The following is an 18,542-nucleotide window of genomic DNA, read 5'->3' as shown; positions in this document are numbered from 1 at the left end:
TATGCTTAAAACTGTTAACTGAAACTGCTTCTCTAGATCTTTGTCTGACACCCGTCGTAATTTCATATTTACATTCTTGTAATTATTTGGAAGGTGGTTTGTGCTGAAAATTGTTTTGATAACTAGTCTTGTGATTGCTAGAGCGTTTAGTTAGGCTGTTTGACGATTAGCTAGTATCCACATGTCCTTGTACGAATTTCTGTTTCAGCTTTAATTTATCGTTTGCATAACAGACTCTCAATTAGGGTAGTCTTAATTTTACATCGTATTACTCCATAAACGGGAAGAAAACGTCTAATGATTGCTGTTAACATCAGTTCATTTTTTTACCTGACTCGATTTCACCATCGTGCTATGAGGAGCGTGTATGTAGGGCATACGTTGCTACTGCAGAAGTATAAGCTTATGTGAACAGCTAGAATAAAACAAAGCGGTAAACCGACTAGGGCCCGGATTTAACCGTTTTCCAGTGAACTGTTCCTAACTATCACACTGTCACTGCTGTTCTGATTTTACCTTCCATGTTGTAATCTGATATATTAAACATATTCCTTTACACATGTCTACATCTCCACAGAAAAACTCAAATTGGTTTTTTATAAACAGTGAAGCAGACACAGAATATAGAATCGTGGTAGGGGTAATCCTCATAGATGTATATTGCTCTGTCATGTTTTTTTTATTATTATTTATTTCATTTATTTTTTAAATGCGACTCCAAAGTGTGTCTTATTTATTAACTTCTCTATTAACTACATGTATGTATAGTTTGCTACATTTCCACTGAGCCGTGCACATAAACAGTCATGTAATGTCAGAAACTATTTCATCAGATCCACGCTACTTCCACACGTTACAATGTACCATTGGCTAGTCAACAGTTCTGCCGGTGCTTTTAACCCAGTTCGTGCTATAGCCTACACGTTTTAACTCTGCTGTGTATGAACGTGTAGGTCAGGTCAGATTAGCGTACATGTTGGCCTCACTCTCCCTGCAGAGGACCGTACCCGTAAGCCTACTCAACCGGTAGTTTTGGACGGTCTGTTTAAGAGAGACTAATCTTGTCTGTATGATTTTACGGAGAACTCAGCCAAGTGAGCTAAGTGTTAATGTCGGCTTAATCGGCCACAGTCACATACTGAGGGGGTAACGGTACAGATATTTGGGAGTGGAGACAAGGCTTATAATCAACGCCAGCACGTATCACTGCAGCGAAATTCCTAGAAGAACCCAAGACCCTGTTTGTTGTGTGTAGCTTGTAGCCCCAAAGGTATAATGTCGTACGACGAGTTGTTCACGAACGTGGCGGCGTTGGCCGTCTTCGTGCTCGTCCTACTGCTCTTTGTCCTCCGATCCACATCCCGTCCTGCCCACCTACCCCCGGGACCCACACCCTGGCCCCTCATCGGTAACTTCCCCAGCCTACGGGGAGACCTGTTCACTGCCTTACAGAAGCTTCGGTCTATGTACGGAGACGTCTACCTCCTCTACATGGGCAGTATGCCGACAGTGTTCGTTCACGATCTCGACAACATTCGAGAGGTGCTGGTGACCAGAGGTGACGAGTTTGCGGACCGACCCAATCTGATGATCGCTGAGAAAATATCTAAAGGAAAAGGTAACGTTGCTCTGAGCAGATTATAATTTTTTGCCTTCTGCTTTACTGGAAAGCTATACATTGTCCACTTTGTTGACACTTTACATGGCTTTTCTGTAGGTAAGAAGGTTCATGATTAAATTAAATTGTAGTTCACCGTACATGCCTTCACTGCAGTGACAACAGGCGCGATCGTTAATTCTTTAATTTGATTTATTTCCCGCTCTGCAAAAGTCTGTATACAAAATGAAACAAAACCATCTTTGATGCTTTAACAATGAAGAAATCTTACTTTTGGTTACCTTTGTCGCATCAAGAAATAAATGTAGATCGATGATACATCTGCTCATTATTATTTATTACTCTCAGCGTGTTAGAAGACAAACGCGTAGCTCAGGTACTGAAGTATACACAAGATGAACGATACCTGCACATGAATACCAATAATCCAGCGTTCTCAAAATGGTGCCCCGGAGCGTAAAGAGATGACCTGTAATATCGTCTTGCTTACAAAAGTCGGACGTAATATGTGCAAATCTGCCGTCTTCTTGGAGCAACTTTCGTTTTCTTTCGTTTGGCTCGTCGAGTTGTAAATATTTTTTCTCACTGGGGATAGTTATATCAAGCATGGTTGATATTATCTCCTACAAACGTTATACTCTCTCCTACATAGATGATATTATCTCCTCCAAACGTTATACTGACTCCTACATGGATGATATTATCTCCTCCAAACGTTATACTCTCTCTTACATGGATGATATCCTCTCATACGAACGTTATACTCTCTCCTAAGTGAATGATATCATCTCATACGAACGTTATACTGTTTCCTACGTGGATGATATCCTCTCATACAAACGTTATACTCTCTCTTACATGGAAGATATTATCTCATCCAAACGTTATACTTTCTCCTACATGGATGATATTATCTCCTGCAAATGTTATACTCTCTCCTGCATGGATGGTATTATCTCATACAAACGTTATACTCTCTGCTTCATGGATGATATTATCTCCTCCAAACGTTATACTCTCTGCTACATGGGTGATATTATCTCCTCCAAACGTTATACTCTCTGCTACATGGATGATATTATTTACTCCAAACGTTATACTCTCTCCTACATGGATGATATCATTCCTCCTCACTATAGCTTATTTTTTCGACAGCAGCCAGATTTATGCGTCGTGGAAACTGTTCTTTTTTTCACATGAAGAAATCCACCACTCTTCTCCAAATACATCTTAATTTAAACCGGTAACCGGGAGGGAAATGTACATTCGTATGTCAACACGATTTGCTAACCCAAGGATGTATATCTTCATCACTACATCTTCTGTCCCCGGGGATATACAGGCAAGTAATAGGCGAACAACCCACTGCCACACATTGCCGTTGCAATGCCCGTTAGTGCTTGTTGTCCAGAGAAAATCTGACTGAACAATGTTTGATAGTATTATAAACGAAGTATATTCATATCACTGTCTAGGCTGTCAACCGGTACATCCAAAATCAAAATTCCTAAAACCAGTTTTATTACTAAAATTACTTCATGAATTATTTATTATATTCGTTAATTAGATACAAATTAAAATCTTTCTGCTTACGTTGTACAGGAGTTGCTAATACATCCGGTGAAGTATGGAAGCAGCAGAGACGCTACACCCTGCACACTTTGAGAGACTTTGGCGTCGGGAAATCCAGTCTTGAGCAGAAGGTGATGGAAGAAGTGGAGGTGTTAATACAGTGTCTCCGAGACACAGGCGGGGATACTTTCCCTATGGGAAAACTTCTCCATACGTCCGTCTCCAATGTCATCTGCTCTATCGTCTTTGGCAATCGGTTTGAACACGAAGATCCCAAGTTTGTCAAGTACATGAAGGCTATAGATGAGAATATAGAAAGTGTTGGGTTTGCCGGACCTATAAACTTTTTGCCCTGGTTGAAGTATATTCCTGGAGACTTCTTCAAATATCACAGGACGCTCAGAAACGTAGATATGGTGGAGGCATTCATACTCGATGAAATAAAATCGCACAAAGAGACACTTGACCCCGATGAACCTCGAGATTTTATCGACGCCTACTTGTCTGAAATTGCAAGATGTCAGGATGATGAGAACTCAACGTTTGAAGGTGAGAACAACAAGAACGTTAACACCTGGATAACGTTTTAACGATGCAGTCATGTATGTCTGTTTACAACACGGTTTCTGTCAACCGTGAATGAAAGTTTCTTTGTACAGGTAACAGACTGGTTAAAACTGACTAAATTTAAGAGGATTGAATGTATTCGTTTCTTGTGATTTATTAATGTTTTTGTAATACTTAAGAATAGTTCACATGTATAAAGGCGGTTTAATATTGTGAAATCTCGGCCACTTTTATCTTAAATAGAATCGTCTCATGGCTTCTCAATTAACTCAGGATCCTCTCCGGAAATAGATGCAAGAAAGTGGATACATGAGATCCGCTTTGCACCCTGTATGAAAATTTGTTTGTTTTTCTCTGTCGTTTCACATTGTATTAGTTTTTATGTGGTTTTATTTTTGGTTTCTTGTTGTTTGTGCCTTAAAAATTCGTTTGTGCCTGTCATCTCGGAAAGACGACCCCAGCTATGACGATGTTGTATTGATTCCTTTTCTTTGAGGCATTCCGTCTTTTTGTATCTCAGATGAACAACTTCTCAAGGTCATTGGAGATTTGTTTGTTGCTGGCACTGAAACTTCAGCGACGACACTCCGGTGGGCTCTGTTCTACATGATAAACTACCCGGATGTCCAGACCAAAGTTCGGGCGGAGATTCATTCTGTTATCGGCAGAGGCAGGTTCCCGACTATGGCCGACCGCAAACAAATGCCTTACATGGAAGCCACTCTGATGGAGGTACAACGGTGTGGCGATGTCGCGCCTTTAGGTGTTCCTCACGCGGCTTCCAGGAATACCTCTTTAGCGGGATATGTGATCCCTAAAGGTACCACGGTCATCACTGTTTTCTCCAGTTTGCATTCTGACCCCAACATTTGGAAGAACCCGAAAATGTTCGATCCCAGCAGATTTTTGGACTCAGATGGAAATGTAATCAAGTGCGAGAGTTTACTACCGTTTTCTGCAGGTAAATATTATTTCCACGAAACTCTTCAATAGATTTAATCCTAGATGTGGTTTATCATAGTGCTTTTGTGAATCCATCAATAATTTGGCTTTTTTATATCATTTGAAGTGGTCCCCTTTAAATGTGACATGCTAAATAGCACTTTCAGTAAGTCCAGAGAAGTGACGTCTATTAAACTGCAATTCAGCTGAATGCGTTCTTTGTTAGACTAATTCTGTCTACGCCATGGTGCTCAGGGGTATTCAAGTTGTTATTATTTAATCATTTACGAGAACAGTTGTGGAATGAAATCCTGACTTAGCTAAAGAGCTCAGTTTTCAGCTGTCACACCATTGTCGCTGCCCTGGTTTTAATCCCTAGGCTACAGTCTTTCATATTGTGCCGAGCAGTATAGTTGGCTGATGCTATAGCAGTCAATGTTTTGAAGACAGTTAACTAAATATGTAGGACCTATTTTCAACATAGACTGACAATTGAACACAGTAAGTTTATTTAACTTGCAGAAACAAGTTTAATTGTGGAACATTTGTTTTGTTACAGGTAAGCGGGTTTGCCTGGGAGAGAGCTTGGCCAGGATGGAGTTGTTTCTGTTCCTGACCTCCATGCTACAGAGGTTTGTCTTCAAAGCTCCGAAAGGCATGACATCGCTTCCTGAAGAAAGACTCCTTGGGCTCACTCAATCACCCGTGCCTTACGAACTGCGTGCCCTTTTTGACGAATAGATAGATCATACTCCTTACAGCCCATGCGTCGCTATTGACGTTTGCTTTACATCGCTGCCACGAACATCAAATATTGTACAGAAATCTTAAAATACGCCGAGGTCACAGGGGTCACGGTGGTGAGGCAGGAAGTGATGGCAGAAAACTAAAACAGTCAACATTTGTATCTAATAATACTTTATACACATGCGTTCCCTTTGTCTAAAGCATGTATAACATGATTCCAACCAAAACCGGAAACAATTTTATTGACGAATGTTAATGAGAAGCCCACTTGATTAGGCCAACTCGAACCAGCTTGCTGCTTTTTATTTTTTTATCCAATTTAACGATGCAGTGTTGTAACAACTTGGCATCATGGATACGGTTCCTGATTGGAGAATGTCCACCGCAGAGCCTTATTCCGTCATAAAGTCTAGTACCAGGATAACAGTTGCACTGGACCCAAAATGGCGCTTGTGTTTGTTTTTTTTTCTTTACAATGCAACAGTTGTCATCACATTTAGATTTAAGTTTAGAATCCCTCAGGAAAATGAATGATATTTATCTGTGAAGCGACCAGAGGCAAAATATATTTTTAAAAATATAAAATTTGATGATAAACGGGCGAACTTTAACACACCATAAAGCTATATACATATAACTGATATACCAGTCTGTATTACCACTAGGGATGGTAATGCGTGAACAAATGTCGTTTTATCGTCTGAAGAAGACTCAGAACCTGACGTCTGGTCAGAGATGTCAGTGCCATAAATCGGAAATGCATCATCTTTCACTATTTGCTCAAAATGACTCGGAAGAATATTTCCTTCTGTATACCGAGAATCCCTCAGATCGAAAATGACATCGTCTTAATAAGTTCTATAGCTCAGCCAGCGCTCTGACGGCGCCGCTGCGTTTTCGGCTGACGGCAGCGTTTCTCAGATGCACTAACAGTTATATATTGCTTAAACAGGTTACAAGCTTTGTAATTACGACCAGTAGCTAAAGCGGGTCACTAATCCTTTAAGAATGTTTCACCTTTACGAAAGCAGCCTAGTTCATGGTTGGAGGAAACCGAGAATAGCCTGAAGGGGACCACCAAGCTCCAGACAACAGCAAGCGTCCTCAGTAGCCTGATGGGCAGCGGCGAATCAATGAATGAATTAATGAATGAAGATAAAATTAGGTTGGCGGTATACTATAAAGGGCAATTATTTACTTACTTTTTGATTGTTTTGATTGGGGTTTAATGTTGCACTCAAGAATATTTCGCTTATAGAACTGTAGCTGCTCTCTCGCTTTGCTCTCAGCACTTAGATGTTAGAGCCAAGAAAAATGCCTGGCTGGCCAGGTGTCAGTATAATGTGACTGGGTGGGATGTCCTGTCTTATGTCTTCGGCATGACAGCTGGATTGTAGGCTCCTTTCGAGGCCATGTGAAATAGCGCATTGAAATGCGTGGTGAAATGTTATGGTGACCGTGCAGCTGTAATGTTCCGAGCAAATATGTCATTCTCTCCCCTGATTAATGAATGTATGATTGCGTGAACCAATAACGATACTTTGGAATAATTTACAATATTCTAAGTTGATATCATTTAAACACAAATAATTTTGGCTCACGTAATGATATATTTGTTATTATGGAAAATCCTTCCATAAACAGCCGAAATCTGATTTTGACCTTACCTTTGTCTTCCGATACAAAAAAAAACTCACAAAAAAAATAATAAAAACTATAGAAATAAATAGCCTAAATAGTAACTTGTGCTGTAAGTTATTCTAATGAACCATTAAACTCAAGTCAGTGTGTGTATGCGCGTGTATGTTTGTGTATGAGAAGAAATAAGGGAACGTCCTGTATACTGACTTGTGTGTGCACTCGTGCGTGTGTTGAACAGAAACACACCTACATGTGCAAACACTTATAGCATTATTAACAACTCGCTCACCCTTCTTAAACCGGAACTACGCCTAAGGAATTATATGGTACCGCGTATACCAAGTCGTGTCCAGGCATGTAGTAGGGAAGCGTATATATCGTAAACGTGACGGCATTTGCTACAAGAACGTGAAATCTGACTAAAATACATTGTGTAATGTTTTATAGACAATGTTTTATAGATAACTCCTTCCTTTCGACAACCTTAAAACAGTCGATTACCATCGTCATGTTTTGCTGTCGTTTAGACCCATGCACATGAACGGCGTGGTTTTATCACAGATATTCCCTTGTCCAGAGCCATCATATGTGTATGTGTGATGCACAACTGGACACGCCTGGAGAAGACCAAGGCCTTCCACAGTTAGAAGATATGTAAAATTTCTTAAAACCTCTTCTGTTGCTATTTTGTTGCGGATGGACAAGTTTCTGTATAAGCACTGTGGCTGTTTTCTTGACTTTTCTTGAAGAAATAATTTTATTATATATATATATATATATATATATATATATATATATATATATATATATATATATATATTTATTTATTATTTATTTATTTTATTGGATTTGTGTATTACCTAGAAGGAAAGAATATTTCAATTACATGACGGCGGTGGGCATAATGGTGGGAGAAAACCGCACATGGCCCGAGGGAAATCCAGGTCTCTCTTCAGGTGGCTGGTAGACCTTCCCGCGCGGAAGCTGCACAAATACACTTGCCAAAAATATATTGTTAGTAAAACCTTAAATCTTACCATTAACCACGCATACTTGTTCTAATATTGTAAAAAAAACTTCTGTAAGCCCGTTACTTTATACCACAATAAAGCACTTTATTTTAAACATATACAAACCTATTACACACTAACATATAGCAAAGTGTTTCAAAGTCTATAACCAAAGGAATATTTTTAAAGACTTTAATAATGCGTGGCGTGATTTTAACGTTTGTCTGTAGTAATCTACATACACTTTTCCATACTATGACAAAACTGTTCAACAGCGGAGGAAATCGTTTCTGTGAACAAATCGTAATCATCGTAGTAAAGCAGAACGTTATTGTGTATAAATTGATCTCACACGTTTCTTTCAAATGACATTCAAAAATGTGGTTTCCAGGGTTGTCGTAGCCAGTATAGCACCGAAAAACTCCAGCTCCTTTTCTTGTACTGGCCTAGCGTCGGTGGAGTCTCCACACTCACAATATTAATTTCATACTCAACGAAGGTGCAGGGCGATTGTCTTTGTTATCGAACAAATCTCAAGCAACTAAAAGACGCCAAACCTAAAGACCTGCTTTCTCCACTCCCCGCACCGTCACCATACATCCCTACTCGATTTAGAATAGATTTATGATAGCCATGAAGGCTCCTGCGGTATACGCTCCTCGTCGACTGCCTCCATGTTGAGCAGCTACACATATATCCTGTTTCTTAATGAAGCTGTGGGAAGACGGCGGCATTCGCCCAGAAGTGTATAACGTAAAAGCCTTCATGGTATTAACACATATATTCTAGATGGAGTAGGGACGTTTGGTGGCGGTGTGGTGGGTGGGGAAAGCAGATCTTTAGGTTGGTGTCTTTTATTTGCACGAGACTGTAACATTGTGAGCGTTGAGACTCCAACGAGGCTAGACTAGTATAAGAAAGTATTTCTGGGTTAGGCCCAATATATGTCCGTCTATACACATGTCTTCTTGGTTATCTGGAAGATGTCCCACATATTGACCTGACAGGTAATGCATAGTGTCTGTGTTTGACTGGTTCATTATCGCCTCCACTGAACTATGCATATACGTGGATATAGACATGCAATTTTGTACACGGTGTCATCATCTTCACTTCTTCAGATATAAGTACTGATCGTCGTGAGAGGAGCCAGCAGCTGCCTGTGTCAACACAATTTGGTCAGAAATCACCAACCTGTTTGCTTAAGGTACATCATGACCTTACTTATTTTGTAAGGTCGACAGACTCAGTTTGAAACCAAGGGCTGTATTTTACACAGCTGTTGTAAGTAAACTACATTGATGTGACCGGAGATCACGCAGACTGCTCCCGAAATTTCAGTTATCATGTGGTACGACGTGTTGTTGACTAACGTGGCACCGTTGGCCGTCTTCGTGCTGGTCCTGCTGCTCTTTTTCCTGCGGTCCACTTCCCGTCCTGCCCACTTACCCTCGGGGCCCACACCCTGGCCCCTCATCGGTAACTTCCCCAGCCTCGGGAGATTTGTTCACTGCCTTACAGAGGCTTCGGCCTATGAACGGAGACGTCTACCTCCTTTACATGGGCAGTATGCCGACAGTGTTCGTTCACGATCTCGACAACATGCGGGAGGTGCTGGTGACCAGAGGTGACGAGTTTGCGGACCGACCCAATCTGATGATCGCTGAGAAAATATCTAAAGGGAAGGGTAACGTTGCTCTGAACATATTATAAATATTTATCTTATGCTTTACTGGAAAGCAATACATTGTCCACTTTGTTGATACTTTACATGGCTTTTCTGTAGGTAAGAAGGCACATGGTTGGGTTAAAATAAATTGTAGTTCATCGTCCCTACCTTCACTGCATTGACAACGCATACATGCAACAGGCGTGATTCATAATCCTTTCATTTGATATATTGACCGCTGCGCAAAAATCTTTATCCAAAATGAAACAAAACCATCTTTGATGCTCTAATACTGAATGATGAACACTCTTACTTTTGGCTGCCTTTCTGGCATCAGGAAATAAATGTAGATCGATGATATTTATTACCCTCAGCGTTTTGGGAGACAAACGCGTAGCTCATGTACTAAAGTATATAAAAGATGAATGATATCTGCACATGAATACCAATAATCCCTCGATCTCCAAACTGTGTCCCAGAGTGTACTGAGATTAACTATAATCTCTTCTTGCTGACGAAAGTCGGACGTAATATGTGCAAATCTGCCGAAATCTTGGAGTCAACTTTCCTTTTCTTTCGTTTGGCTCGTCCAGTTGTAAATATTTTTTCTCACTGGGGATAGTTATATCAAGCATGGTTGTTATTATCTCCTACAAACGTTATACGCTCTCCTACATAGATGGTATTATCTCCTACAAACGTTATACTCTCTCCTACGTGAATGATATTATCTCATACAAAAGTTAAACTGTTTCCTACGTGGATTAAATCATCTCTTACAAAAGTTAAACTGTTTCCTACGTGGTTGATATCATCTCATACAAACGTTATAATCTCTGCTGCTTGGATGATATTATCTCCTCCAAACGTTATACCCTCTCCTACGTGGATGATATTATCTCATACAAACGTTGTACTCTCTCCTACATGGATGATATGATCTCCTCCAAACTCCAAGAATGTATATGTTCATCTTCTGTAATCAGGGATATACAGGCAAATAATAGGCGAACAACCCACTGCCACATATGGCCGTTACAATGATCATAACTGCTTGTTGTCCAGAGAAAATCTGACTGAACAATGTTTGATAGTATTATAAACGAAGTATATTCATATCACTGTCTAGGCTGTCAACCGGTACATCCAAAGTCAAAATCCCTAAAACCAGTTTTACTACTAAAATTATTTATGAATTATTTATTATATTCATTATTTAGATTCAAATTAAAATCTTTCTGCTTACGTTGTACAGGAGTTGCTAATACATCCGGTGAAGTATGGAAGCAGCAGAGACGCTACACCCTGCACACTTTGAGAGACTTTGGCGTCGGGAAATCCAGTCTTGAGCAGAAGGTGATGGAAGAAGTGGAGGTGTTAATACAGTGGCAGGGATACTTTCCCTATGGGAAAACTTCTCCATACGTCCGTCTCCAATGTCATCTGCTCTATCGCTATCTGGTAATCGGTTTGAACACGAAGATCCCAAGTTTGTCAAGTACATGGAGGCTGTAGATGAAAACTTTAAAGTTGCAGGGTTTTCCGGACCTAGTGTATTCCCGGAGACTTCTTCTAATATCAACGTAGACGCCTGTGGCTTTCATATTGGATTTGATTTGATTGACTGATGTTTTACTCCTTACTCAAGAATATTTCACTTATACGACGGCGGCCTGCAGTCACGACCTTCCCACGTAGGGCCAGAGAGGAAGCCAGCATAAGCTGGACCTGAACTCACAGTGACCGTGTTGGTGAGAGGCTCTTGGGCCATTACGCTGCGATAGCGCGCTAAGCAACTGAGCCACGCTTTCATGTTGGATGAAATATATGTGCACAAAGTGACACTTGACCCCGATGAACCTACGGATTTCATCGATGCCTACTTGTGTGAAATTGCCAGATGTCAGGATGACGGGAAGTCAACGTTTGAAGGTGAGATCATCGACAAGGTCCTAAAAGCATTGTTTCTGAACGTCTTTTTGATGATATTGCCCTGGCTACGAGGTAATAGGTTTCCGTTACTTGTTTCTTGTTACTTGTTAATAAATGTTTCATTACACAAATAACCAGACTGTTAATATTAAGCAAATATAATTGATTCAGCTGATTCCTTTAATGTCCCTATTCGGTAGATGGGTTTTTTTTTTCGTACTCAGTGCACGTATATGACTGCAGTTTATATTATGGGTGGAAAACTATATGCACAGCCCCAGATATACCTGATAAATTTCCTGATTTTAGACCGCTGCGAAATTATTACAGGAGTTGAATTCGATGTTGGACTTACATAAATATTCTTGACTAATGTGTAAAACTTTTGGCTTTGTAAATCACCTTGTGACATCTAGACGTCATTTCCGAAAACAGTTCCTAAACTAAACCAGTCCCACGACTGAGGCAGTATGTTTCACACTACCGTCCAGGTCCTACACGCTAGAAGATAACTAAACATGAGTAAAACATTAGAAAAATGTTTTTCATATAAAGCAGTAATATCCCTAAACAGCAAATGTTTTTTTTTTTTCATTCCAGGCAATGAGTACATGTACTATTAAAGCTGTTTTTCATTTTTCCTGTGTGACAATTTGCAGATTGTGTTATCTTAGATGAACAACTTCTCATGGTTATTGCAGATTTGTTTGTCGCCAGATCTGAAACTACAGAGACGACACTTCAGTGGGCTCTGCTGTACATGATAAACTACCCAAATGTCCAGACCAAAGTTCGGGCGGAGATTCACGCTGTTATCAGAAGAGGAAGGTTCCCGACTATGGCCGACCGCAAACAGATGCCTTACATGGAAGCCACGCTGATGGAAGTACAACGGTGTGGCGATGTCGTACCTTTGGGTGTTCCTCACGCGGCTACCAGGAATACCACCTTAGCGGGATATGTGATCCCTAAAGGTACCACGGTCACCACTGTTTTCTCCAGTTTGTATTCCGACGCTAACATTTGGAAGAACCCGAAAGTATTCAATCTCAGTAGATTTTTGGATTCAGACGGAAATGTGGTCAAGTCTGAGAATTTACTACAATTTTCTGCAGGTAAATCTTAATCACCTCCATGAAATTACAGTAGATGGAAATTGTTGTCCATCCTGATATCTCTGTTGATCTAGCTTTATATTATAGGTTTGTTAAACTATTTGTTCTTATATAATTGGTTTGGCGATACAGTTGTTTATAGAATTTGTTTGGCGAACGTTTTGACTTGATTACTATATTCAACAAAATAATGGCATTGTGTTCATAATTATGAAAATAGGTGTTTATCATCATGTTATCCTGGTAAAAATAAAGAGAAAAAAAATAATTATACGACATCAATTTATTGTGACAAAATACATGACGTTTAATAACCCCTCAAAACAACGTATACAACTGGTAAGACTAGAAACAAGAAGTCAGTAACGAGTTTGATATCACATAGAGTGATTTTGCCAGCAACACGACGTCTCCCAATAGAGTGGGAAAATTCTGGAGGTACTCTACTAGAATTTGTGGCCATTGGTGCGCATGATCACGAAAGATCTGTGGGTGGATTCATTTTGTGTCCCACTAGTCTTCAGAACTCATCCCAAATGTGTTCAATCTGGTTAGTGCGGAGAAGGCCATTTCATGTTCCTCCCTGCATATGTACGTAGTTACCCATATGATAGCTGCATGATAAACATCTAGTTTCATAAACATACCCATATGATATTCACATTCCAAAGTTAAACTATTAAGCCTCAAGTGTGTAATTTACTTAGTATACGTCACTTATATGATGGTACGGAAGCCCATTAGTGTCACAGTGAAACAAAATTGGGAGTAAAAAGGTCGAAATAACGACTTTTATCTCTTTTTCTTTCTTGTCTCCAAATTTCGACATGGTGCCAATGACAAAGCAGTAATACGCAAGGTATATGTGCATGATTCTAATCGCAATACCAGCACAATGGCACAAGAAACTTTAAATTTCGACTTTTTTCTCATAATTTCGACTTTTTTCTCGAAATTTAGACTTTTTTCTCGAAATTAAGAAATTCAATCCTGGGTCGAGTCACACCTAAGCCTTAAAAGAGGAATTTGTAGCTTCTTCGCTTGGCGTTCAGCATTAAGGGGATAATGCAACGACTGGTTGACCCGTATCATTATAATGACTGGGGTGGGGAGGCTTACTTGCCTTCGGTAGTCGTCTCAGTGAAGCAGCACTAGATAAAAGAGCATTGGAAATCCGTCCCGCAACAAGGAGGCACATTACAAGCACTCTGTGGACTCTTTCGTCGTCATATAACTGAAAGATTGTTAAAGAGCTACTGCAGTGTGAAGATCTGAATGTCTTAAAAGGAGGGTTAGGATGGTAAGGATTGAGACAGTATGAAATCCTTTCCTAAGCCGTTTAAAAGCAACAATGTATTAAAACCGCCGTCACTAGTTTCGAAGGATAGTATGGAAACAAAAGTTTTCTGTCCTTTTGCCTGGTCTAACGTCATACAAGAACACTTCACGTCACCAATCCCTGACGTATAGCAACAAATGATGTCCCACTTTCAAACGTGCATGACGTCATTCCAGCATACCTGCCTTACTCAACCTCACATCTACTTGACTCATAGTCACATAAGGAACATTATCACGTCACATCAGGAAAATTTTTACGGAAACTGCCGTAGATTTTGTTTTTGAGGACTCTCCACTTATACGAGTTAAAGTTGTATTTGTCGTAAATCTTTTTAAACCCTGATGTTAGGTCTGTTCCCAAGAGTATCCTTCCTATCATCTTAATATTTCCGCGTAGCTTCTCTTAGGACTAAAGTAGCGCTTTAAGTACGACGTTAAACACCAAGCACTCACTCACTCACTCGAAATTTTGATTTCCTGATGGGTCAGTCACACACTCTGATGACACACGGATATATCGTAGACAGTAATACGCAAAGTGCGTATGCATGGTTTGCTCTTAATTGTGATCCTACTCGCGGTCGTTGCATGATACAAGAAAGTCGAAATTTTGAGAAAATGTCGAAATTTCGAGGAAAGATTTCGACTTTTTTACTCCTTAATTTTTTTTTTTCACCGTGACTCTAATGGGCTTCCGTAGTCTGGTTATTGGAAAGAGTGAAAACAAAACCAAGATGAAACCAACCCATCCTAACAGGTACCAAAATATGAGGGATCCAGTTTCTACATGGACTGATTTTTGGTTGCACGGATAGGTTGGTTTAAATTAAATAAGTTTCAATATAGATTTATTTATTTGATTGCTGTTTTACGCCGTACTCAAGAATATTTCACGTATACAACGGCGGCCAGCATTATAAGGGGTGGAAACCGGGCAGAGCCCGGGGAAAACCCACGACCATCCGTAGGTTGCTGACAGACCTTCCCACGTACGGCCGGAGAGCAAGCCAGCAAGAGCTGGACGAACTCACAGCGACCGCATTGGTGAGAGACTCCTGGGTCATTACGCTGCGCGAGCGCGCTAACCAACTGGGCCGCGGAGGCCCCTTCAATACAGAAGATTTGCGTATCTTGTTACAGGTAAGCGGGTGTGCCTAGGAGAGAGCTTGGCCAGAATGGAACTTTTCCTCTTTCTGACCTCCATGCTGCAGAGGTTTGTTTTCAAAGCTCCAGAGGGTGTGACATCGCTTACTGAAGAAAGAATCATTGGGGTCACCCAAAGACCCGTGCCTTACGAACTACGTGCTATTGCCGACGAATAGCTAGAAAGTCACAAATCCGAAATTTGACAAAATCTTCTAGGCGGCAAACGTATTGCTCACCACAACCCTTTCAAATCACTTTCATTACCTGAGGAGCACGGAGAGAAAGTTAGCGTCACATGATGAGGCATTCTGCTTACTAAATTTATGCATTGGCGTTTAAATAAAATATACTGCAACAAGTACCAACATCAATTCATATTGACGGACCTCGATGGATCAGTTGGTTTAAACATTATCTCACTCAGGTTATGCACAAATGATTGTGCTCGAACCCAACTCTCGCTTTTTCGGCTGCTGCTTTAAGTCAGGAGGTTTGTCATATGCCTGGTGAACGTGAGCGGTTTACTCTGGTTTCCTGCGCCCAGAAGCCAAGTCACCGTCATATGAGTGAAAAATTCTTGAGCACGGCGTTACGTAAGCGAATAAATAATGCGCTCAAGGATACTAACGAAACGTGAAGATGACCCGGTAACGATACAGTAGATATTTAATTGACCCATCACCTGTCCAACTAGTGACACTTTAAGTTCTTTAATGTTAACTTTAACTCTCACCTCCTTGATTCTCTCCATCGTTCATCCACTCTAACACCTTACTGTAAAAGTTTTTTCATACTCCCATGTTATTATAAGTATAATCAAAATAGTTGCTCAACATTTCTGACAGGTCACATGGTAAACTTGGATTTACTTTACCTTTAGCGATACAAGAGTTCGAACTTGAAACTTTCCTATTCCCGACGACGTAAGTTAAACTCCAAACAGATATATAAATAGTCATAATTTTATCTTCTTCAGTCATTTTCCTTATTTCTGCTTAAAGGTTTAGTGCCCAGATTTACTGCTTATTCATAATTAGATACCCCTGCACATAATGTTTAAAAGAGTATAAAAAATATTGAAAAAAGGTACATTAGTCTCAGTAATATGGCACTTAAAATCACTAGATAATGAGGCTGATTTTATGGCTTTTTCCCGTCAAAACTCGGTAGTCTCCGCGGGATTACGTCATACGGGTCCAACATTTACGACATACTCCTCGACCGCATGCGCCGCTTTCTATACCGGTACCTGTCGTTTTACATCATTTCCACCTATAGCAAATCTAGTACAAAAATCTTGAACAACGCCGAGGTCACTGAAGTCACCCTGATGAGGCAGGAAGTGATTTCAGAAAACACAAGCACTCCGTCTCAACCTTTGTCTCTAACAATACTTTATACCTATGCGTTCTCTTTATCTAAAGTATGTGCAATATAATTCTAATCAAAACCTAAAACAATTTTATTGACGGATGCTGATTAAGTAGTTCCACGAGAGGACACAAGTGATGAGACCATGTCTACATGCGTCGAACAGGCTGTGAATATCAAGCTTGTCTACTAATGGAAGGGTGGGGGGGGGGGGGGGGGAGGGGCTTCATGGCTCAGTTGGTTAGCGCGCTAGCGCAGCGTAATAACCCAAGAGTCTCTCACCAATGCGCTCGCTGTGAGCTCGAGTCCAGCTCATGCTGGCTTCCTCTCCGGCCGTACGTGGGAAGGTCTGCCAGCAACCCACGGATGGTCGTGGTTTTTTCCCCCGGGCTGTGCCCGGTTCCCACCCACCATAATGCTGGCCGCCGTCGTATAAGTGAAATATTCTTGAGTACGGCGTAAAACGCAACAACATAAGAAAATAAATACTAATGACAATGATGTAAAGCGAAAGATAGGAGAGCGGCGCTTGTGCTGTTGAGAAGTATACATATACGAGCTGTCAGAGCTTCGCCATATAGTTCAGTGTTAAAAAAACTACAAGGATGACAACAAACACTTCGAATTTCTCCTCGGAAGAGTTTGCTGTTCTGCGCAGCGTTGTATAAACAGGTCGTCGAAGAGCCCAGGAGTCAGTTTTTTTCAAGTTTCCAGACGATTTGAGCATCAGGAAGGCATGGATTTACAGCGCAAGTCGGAAAGCTATGAGAGGAATACAGCTGAAATTCCAAAATGGCACTGTGCGCAGTAGTTGTTAAAATACTATTAACTGAACTGAAAACTGATAGTATGAAAATTCTGTTAACTAAAAGTATGCAACTTCGCTATAGCTAGTCTCCATGGCACATTGCGCGTGGATGTTACGTCACCTGTAGAAGCCCGCGCAACCCAGTGGAGAAATATGCCAACCTCTTGCATGGAAATTGTGAAATGAATCATGGGAAATCTGATGTGTCCGAAGCAATTTTGCAAACGGTTGCGACAAGAACTGGAAACACCATGAAACTGAAATTCCGTATTTACAAAATATGATCTCGCTAATCATTGTGGCTATGAAGTTAAGAATCCACTGACTATTTTTATATTTCCAAGCAACTCTAAAACAATGACTATCAAAGACACAGTTGTCCTTTTACAAAACTATCCGTTGTCGTAATATTTCTTAAATCTGTTTCAACACAACCGCGTTTGGACCCTTTTTCCCACCATGCATCAGCCGTTTCTCAAATGTTTGGTGCGCAATAAAGAGAAAAAAATACATCGTTGCGCAGATACGTCATATAATGTGTTAATTACGATAAAATTCAAGAAAGGAGTAAAGTGCCGTGGAGACTAGCTATAGGGCAGTTACATACTTCTAGGTAATCGACTTCTAATAGTAAATATCTGTACACTAACGCCGTCGTCCACATCGCACATTTATTTGTATTGTGCACGACTGTAATATGCCTCTTGTGGGATGGGCAATTTGGAATGTTGACATAACATGTACCAGTAGTCATCACATCTAGGTATGGGTTTAGAATCCCCTGGGGGAATAGAATGATATTTATTGTGAAGCGGGCAGAGGGAGAGAATAGTAAATAAATAGTAAATAATGTAAACACCCAAAATACACAGTGTAACACAGGATAAAGCTACAGTATACCAGTCCGTGTTGTCAGTGTAGTGTGAAATGCCTGGACAAATTAAGATCAAATTCAACGTCCGAAAACTCAGAATCTAAAATCTCGCCAGAGATGTCAGTTTCATAAAACGGACCTTTAACGTCGTCCAGTATGGATTCAAATTGATATGGCAGTATACTTTCT

General features: G+C 40.5%; 2 protein-coding genes across 2 annotated transcripts in view; both read left to right on the top strand.

Moving 5' to 3' along the window:
* The first annotated feature begins 947 nt into the window (after positions 1-947).
* LOC135468275 (cytochrome P450 2C26-like) lies at positions 948-5,892 on the top strand. The gene is made up of 4 exons (XM_064746431.1): positions 948-1,618; positions 3,221-3,739; positions 4,278-4,718; positions 5,259-5,892. The coding sequence occupies exons 1-4, from the start codon at positions 1,276-1,278 to the stop codon at positions 5,438-5,440; spliced, it is 1,485 nt and encodes a 494-aa protein (XP_064602501.1). The 5' UTR covers positions 948-1,275; the 3' UTR covers positions 5,441-5,892.
* Positions 5,893-8,973: 3,081 nt separating this feature from the next.
* Positions 8,974-18,542, top strand: part of LOC135466983 (cytochrome P450 2J4-like) — a 28,657-nt gene continuing 19,088 nt past the window's right edge. Inside the window, exons 1-2 of the mRNA XM_064744736.1 lie at positions 8,974-11,698; positions 12,400-12,813. Of these exons, the coding sequence (XP_064600806.1) occupies positions 11,578-11,698; positions 12,400-12,813 (535 nt within the window). The 5' untranslated portion in view covers positions 8,974-11,577. The remainder of the gene's footprint in view (positions 11,699-12,399; positions 12,814-18,542) is intronic.

This window comes from Liolophura sinensis, chromosome 6 (genome assembly GCF_032854445.1).
Source record: "Liolophura sinensis isolate JHLJ2023 chromosome 6, CUHK_Ljap_v2, whole genome shotgun sequence".
Taxonomy (NCBI): domain Eukaryota; kingdom Metazoa; phylum Mollusca; class Polyplacophora; order Chitonida; family Chitonidae; genus Liolophura; species Liolophura sinensis.
Note: the sequence above shows the minus strand (reverse complement) of the source record. Positions and strands in the feature narration are given on the sequence as shown.